Consider the following 6881-nt stretch of genomic DNA (forward strand, 5'->3'; position numbering starts at 1 on the left):
GTAAATTTTATAGCAACCAATAAAACTTAAATTTAATTATTATAAGTTTTTGTGTCTTTAACTTGTGTATCATTGGGTATTTTTGTGTGATTGAGTCTTAAAAGATAAAAAAGTATAAGATCTAGGAAGATTGTATGTAATATTTATAAAAAGCTGAAAAATGTATTCACCTCCCAATAAAAATTAGTCAAAATATAGAGTAAAGTGTATTTTGAAAATAGGATGAAGTGTATAAAAAAAACAAATACAAATAGCCATAGCCTTAATTCAATTATTATAAGGTCATAGATATACCTACTAAGGCCAGAGAGAGTGGTGTCGTATTAGCCACAGTCCATGTAGGATTTGACACACTGTTTCAAAAATTTGTCATTTAAAGGGCATGAGTTGTCATGTTTGTCATGTTAATTGTTTTTTCTAAAACAAATTAAAAAAAAAGTAAACATTTTATACATATTGTTTTTATAAAAACTAAAATGTCATTAAACTAGAAAGGAAATTACAACACATCTAAAAAAATACAACATGGAATTTAAAATTACAAAACCTAGAAATTCAAATTACGAAGCGTATAAATTTAAATAACGAAACCTATATATTATATTTTTTTCACAATCTCGTCTTTGGCCTTTAACGTCAATTCTTTTCTTGTCTGGTAAGGTTACTAGTATTTTTTTGTTAAGACTTAAGATCGTCATGACACGGTTTTTTTCTTTCTCTTGTGCGACAACCAAGTACAACATCGACTTCTAGTTGTCTTAGATGCTCGATGTCTCTCGAACCACTTGTCGTCCCTTTACCATTTCGCTTAACTTGGTCTCTTCTCATAGATGGGAACGAGTGGCTCTTGGAACCTCAATATGCTCCTCTTCATTGAGGTCAATCCCGACATGCGCATCCAACGATTGACTATGAGTTGTTTCAGAAGTTTTTGTTCTTTTAGAAGAACCACCCGTGAACGTTCCGAACTTTAGATATATTGCCACTTTTTCAACATCTTCACAACATTCCAAATATGAAGAAATTTGAAAGTTGTCCCTTTCTAACTCCGGTGAAATGCAAATGCTTTTTGCAAGATTGTTTTCATCATTTGCACCACTTTGTCATTGTCACTTCACAGTCGAAAATACCGCATTAAACTTCATGACAACTTTGTTTGTGTTCCTCCGCTTCGACTTGCCGATCTCAATTGACAACAATTCTTGAACATTTAACATTCGTGGAGTCTTGATCAACAATGTTTTGAACATTAAATATGGCAATAAAGTCTCGGCCATCCGAATCATAATTTGTAAAAAAAAATCATATTTGTATGGTGTTAAAAACCAAGAGAGAGAGAGAGAGATTATAGTTTCTTAAAGTAGAGTAATATATATGGCAGTGAGTATCATGAGTTTGTATAAAAATTTTGATTTTTTTTAAAGAAAGTAGCCGTTGAACAAGGTGCCGTTGTGAAGGGGATTGAAGGCCACGCTTGTGCCACCATAACACCCCGGGATGGTATGCAAGGTTGTGTTATCATGTCATGCTGGCCAAGAACCAATCTGATGGTATCCATACCAAGAGGTCTAAGCTTCATTGTTTATCCCAAACCCCAATATATCAACCCAACACCAACCACCAACCATGTGGGCTCCGCCCAGGGATTGTTTAGACAACTTGTAGAGCTCAGTCACATTTTATAAGCATTCTATATATAGACTCTAAACTCAACACATAAAGGTTTGTAGGTTTCCTCTGAAATTTAGCTTAACATGCCAAAAATGGCTACTTGTTTAAACTCAAAAATTCCTTTTTTACATACACAAAACTTAATAGAGGAACACAAATACACATGCATTCCATCAATGAACCAATGCCTCCCCAGTTCACCAAAGCATATCTTCCACCAACGTACATACAAAGAAGCATACGTTACAACCTCCACAGCAGCAAAACTTAATAGCAACAGAAGAAACCAAGCAAGCAACCAGCAGCCTCTCCTCTATTTTATACTACTTTCTCTTTACACCTCTTAATTATTTTCCAACTTTTTATAAAGAATATAATAATATCATAGTAAATACTAAATACCCACCCCACCCAAATTAACGATCGTAACCCATGGCAACCACGGGCAGCCTGACCTTATGCCCTCTGTCTCCTTTCAACAAAACCTCCCCGAAACTGTAGGCCCCACTAGCTGACCGGACGGTCAGAGTAACCGTGAACTTTTGCGATGCACCCGGTCCTATGGTCATAGCTGGGGGGCTGGTTTCAATGGCTATCGCGGGTCCCATTTTTGAAGTGATGGTGTAGGTTTCTTCTTCATTGACATTTGTGGCTGTTCGTGTGACAGTTTGAGTTCCAACAAGGTGGGAAATCGCGACAGATGGCGAATTTAGATTGTACGGATGCCCGAGCGTGTAGTTGCATGGTTGATGCGTGTAGTTTAGAATCTCGTCTGAGTCGATCCCGGGAGTCGTGCATAAAAATCCAAGATAGTCTTCGTAACCTTAAAAAAAAACATATATAAGATATGAGTTAATAATACAGAAGTAACGAACTTAACAGAGAAAGTCAGGGAAATAAAGCTGACCTGCATCAAATATGAGGCCAGGGTCTAGGGCGGCCCGGGGATTGACATGACCGCTTCCGTAATCGAAAGGCGTTGCAGGGATAAAAGTGAGTGTTTCTGCACCGGAATATTGTTGGGCCAGAATGGGCCTGTACCCTCGGTCTAGTGTATTTGATGTAGTCATTAATGCTGACTTTATGGCAGCTGGACTCCAATCAGGATGTTTTTGCTTTATCAATGCTGCTATTCCAGATATATGTGGTGCAGCCATGCTTGTTCCCGAGATCATAGCAAACTTTTCTCCTGGTTTTTTAAATCAAATATTTAAATTTTCTGTAGTAGTGATTAAACCATTATAAACAGTATTGAATTGGGCTTACCTACGTAATTGGGCTCATCGGTTCCATTTGGAGACCAAGAAGCCCAAATCAAAGAACCAGGAGCTAAAATATCGGGTTTCAAAAGATCCGCATCTTGAAATTTATAATCTTTTATATTCGGCCCACGAGCAGAGAACAATGCCACCATTGGTGCTGATTTATAAAGTATAGCCTCCATACCATTTCCAATGCTTCCTGTTCCCTTAAAACTCTTCACTCTTCCAGTCCAATCCCTCAAAGTAGACACATTGTAATAGTCTATAAGCTCCTATGAAATATAAATCACACAACAATTATCTACATAAGTAATTAGTAATAGTAATAATAATAATAATAATAGTAATAGTAACTACTGTTTTGACTGTTTTAACTACCATTGAGTTGCTGACATCTGTGATCACAATCCCAGGAATGCCAACGGGAACAGGATCAAATTTTGTTCCAGGAGACACGTTTTCAACAGCAAGAACGAATCCAATGGCGCCAAGACTCTTTGCTGTTTCTGCAACTTTTTTAATAGATGCGGACCCACTAACGAAATTAAAAGAATACCCACATAACAGAATATTCCCTTTCACCATAATTCCGTTTAAAACTTCGGGTCTTTGACAATCTGACGCACTGGACTTCATCACAGAAGAATCCAACAAGACATCATTAGCAGCCACCATTGTAAACTTCTTATTTGGGCCGGTAGACGCTGCATTAAATTACCAATTAAATCGGCCCAAAGTTTAGATAAGCCCAATAAAAGTTATGCTTTTTTAGCCTTTTAGGGTTACAGAAACTTACGTGATAAACCGGTTCCGGCGAGGATTTTTCCGTTTCCGAGTGTTAAATGGTTTTTGTAACGGCGGTCGTCCACGGCGGCAGCTACGGATGCGATCCATGGGCTGTAAGACACTATGGTTTTGGCTGCGGGGCCTCCGTTTCCGGAAGCTTGTGCAACAAAAACTCCGGCTTTGACGGCGGAGAGAAGTGTGGCGTCGAAGGGGTTTAGAAAGGTGGTTTTTGTGGTGGCGGGTGGGCTGTTGGGCCCGACTGAGAGGTTTAGAATGTCGACACCGTCGTAAACCGCCTGCTCAATTGCGGCGACCACGTCAGCGACAAATCCTCCAAAATTCCGGTAGAGTGCCTTGTAAACAGCGATCCTGTGCATCCATCATTCACAGTGAATGTTAAAGACGATGAAGATTTGGGCTAAATGAAAGAAATAGCAACAATTGGTTAACTTGAATCACTTTAATATAGTTCATTACATATCAAGCAGTTTTATCATTTTATGGATTAGTTTCTTCATAGTTCATATGATGTCCATAAATTTTAGAGGGTAAACTTCACCTTGCTCGGGGAGCCATTCCACTTGCTTTCCCGAATTCATAGCCTTGCACTTGAACAGGAATACCATTGTTTCCGGCAGCAATTGCAGCAGTATGACTGTGAATTTGTGATTAATAAATGAAAATATTTTAACTGAAATTATTCAAAGTTTTTGCACGAACCTTCCATGTCCATCACCATCAAGAGGAGAAGCAAAATCAACTTCAGGATTAAAAGCACCAGCAGCCATGGCAGCTTCTGCAAAATGTTGAGCACCAACAATCTTTCCATTGCAGAAACTCTTTTTTGTATCAGGATCAACTTCACATTTCCCTCGATATTTTGGAATCGGACCATAGGGTTCTGTGTTTTGATTTTCAAAGCTCGGATGATATGGAAAAATACCAGAATCCACAAATCCGATCACTATCTCCTCTCCGGCCCTGTCAAATCCACCTCCGGTAGGCCAAACTCCGGTGGGAAGCCCCAAAAATTCCGGCGTATGTGTAGTCAGTTTCCTCACCTTCCAATCTCTATCCACTGATTTCACACCTGGGGCTCGCCTAAGCATCTCTGCCTACTAATATCATTTAAAATATATAAGAATAAAGCAGTTTCTATATGCCCAAAAAGAAAGGTAAAGAGGTTCAGATTGTGACCTGTTCTTCAGAAACGTGAACTGCGAAGCCATTGATGAGATGTTTGTAGCTGTATAGCTTTTTGTAGTTTCCATCATCGAACAATGTGTCAAGGATTGTATCGTGTTTTTGTTCTAAGTGGCTCGAGTATGATGTTACCAAATCACTGAGGATCAAAGAGTATACAATAATATGAGATGAGAATCTTATTTGAAAATATGTGAAGATAATGAAGGAATACGGACCTTGTGACATCGAGTTTTTCAGTGGCTTCAAAACCATTAACACCTCCTTTGTAACTTATCACTGGTTCGCCTTCTATGGTGACAATATAAACCTCTGATTTCCCGATTATTGAAACAGAAAGTAAAATCATAATCGTAAAAACAGACTCCATGGACTTCAATTTCATCATCTTCCCCGATCTACTTACTCCCTAATCAAACCAAAAAATTGTGTAAATATGAAGTGAAATAATTTGAAGAAGTAGCTTAGAAGTTACTTCGAAAAAACAGAGTGATGATGAGATGAGATGAGATGAGATGAGATGGATACCATACCAGTATGAATCAAATCTGCAACACTTGCTTTCATTTACATCTGAGAACCCATGCGATCAACCTGGATATTATAAACATTTATTAAATTACTTACTGAAAACCAATGCGTACAAGAAAGGAATCAAAGAGAAGAATAATTAATTTGCCAACTTCAGTTCTTCACTAAACAGTCAAAACCCAGTACAGATCAAAGTAAACCCAAATCAGAAGTAACAGCTTTATTCGCATTGATGAAATAAATAAACAATATCAAATCAATATCACAATACCCACCTTCACCAACCCAAAGTAACTGAAGCTTATTTTACAAAATTAAAACAGCTGCATTAGCATTACTCTATGATGATGATGAGCTAAAGTAATTAAGTAAATCAAAGTAAAGATGAACAAGAAACTTTGCAAATGGTAGTGTAAATTTACAGTGAAAATGTGAGAGAGAGATAAAGAGGTGGTTAGGGTTTTTTACACTTTTGGGGAAGGCGGCAGACATGAGAGCGAAGATGGAGGAGTTGTTAAATTATTTTTTTTTTCATAAATCAGAGAGGTTTATTGCTCTCAGTTGCAGAATCCATGGTGGTGGCCACTGTTATCTACTATTTCCTTAATCACATAATCCAAATAAAGATTAGACTTAATTTGGTTTATATGTAGATCATGTCGGTTTATTTTGGATTTTATAGATTTAGTCATTAAATTGATCAATAATATAAAGTTATTGTTGCTACAATTGCAAAAAGTAATATAGAAATGTGTAATTTGTAGTTTTATAGAGTAATAATGTGTATATATCTTCTGTAAAGTACTAAAATGTTTTTTTTTTTTTTCTATATATTTTTTAGAAAGAAGGAAGAAAAGTGAGATGAGATCGACGACCGTCCAACTCCACTATCATTAAAAGGTTTTTTCTTATTTGGAAATTTATTAGTCCTTTTTAAATACATGACATTTTGTCTTGCTTCATAAACTTTTAGGTTGTTAAAACTTAAAAGTGGTTGAAGAAAGTAAAAGAATAATAAATATGGGGGAGAATATGAAAGCCAAAGACAGTCAAGCTTGTGATAGAGGAATTATTAGGGCATTTTTAAAAGATAATTTATTACTATTTATTAACTTAAAAACAGGAATTTAGTACTTTTAACGCAAATTTTTTTGCAAAAATTTTTGTATTTTAGTTTCTATGTTTTATTCAACGGTAGCATATGGGTTATACACATCACGAAGCATATTGTGGTCATACAAAGACCCAATTTCTCTTACTTTGTGATGTCATGGTATGTATGGATACATATACATAAGGATGCATCGGTTCAAGAATTGAACTGAATTGGTCTGGAACCGAAAAATCGAAACTGAACTGCATCGTTTTGGGGGACCGATAACTGAACCGAACTCAATAGGTAGGTACAATATCGGTTTGGTTCTGGTA

General features: G+C 36.8%; 1 protein-coding gene across 4 annotated transcripts; it reads right to left on the reverse strand.

The window, feature by feature from the left end:
- Window positions 1–1743: 1743 nt before the first annotated feature.
- On the reverse strand, window positions 1744–6046 carry LOC145129304 (subtilisin-like protease SBT2.6). 4 transcript variants are annotated; one of them, XM_079064006.1, is made up of 11 exons: window positions 5922–6046; window positions 5456–5516; window positions 5141–5331; window positions 4917–5061; window positions 4440–4834; window positions 4279–4374; window positions 3730–4088; window positions 3312–3637; window positions 2938–3205; window positions 2579–2860; window positions 1744–2494 (listed from the first exon to the last, which is right to left on the reverse strand). In XM_079064006.1, the coding sequence occupies exons 3-11, from the start codon at window positions 5308–5310 to the stop codon at window positions 2088–2090; spliced, it is 2448 nt and encodes an 815-aa protein (XP_078920132.1). In that variant the 5' UTR covers window positions 5311–5331; window positions 5456–5516; window positions 5922–6046; the 3' UTR covers window positions 1744–2087. The 4 variants fall into 4 exon arrangements, with proteins under 4 accessions (XP_078920132.1, XP_078920133.1, XP_078920134.1 ...); XM_079064007.1 differs by lacking the exon at window positions 5922–6046 and adding an exon at window positions 5729–5869; XM_079064008.1 differs by lacking the exon at window positions 5922–6046 and adding an exon at window positions 5606–5653.
- Window positions 6047–6881: the final 835 nt, after the last annotated feature.

The sequence above is a fragment of the Lactuca virosa genome, chromosome 8 (genome assembly GCF_052849685.1).
Source record: "Lactuca virosa cultivar CGN04683 chromosome 8, Lactuca_virosa_CGN04683_v6, whole genome shotgun sequence".
Lineage (NCBI taxonomy): Eukaryota > Viridiplantae > Streptophyta > Magnoliopsida > Asterales > Asteraceae > Lactuca > Lactuca virosa.

What these genes read in the sequence shown, in the direction of transcription:
- LOC145129304 (XM_079064006.1), bottom strand. Translation starts at nt 5,310, where the DNA reads ATGATGAAATTGAAGTCCATGGAGTCTGTTTTTACGATTATGATTTTA. An exon ending in GAAAAACTCGATGTCACAAG is followed by an intron (nt 5,062 to 5,140) that starts GTCCGTATTCCT and finishes TTTGATCCTCAG; the next exon opens with TGATTTGGTAACATCATACT. An exon ending in CGCCGGAACCGGTTTATCAC is followed by an intron (nt 3,638 to 3,729) that starts GTAAGTTTCTGT and finishes AATTTAATGCAG; the next exon opens with CGTCTACCGGCCCAAATAAG.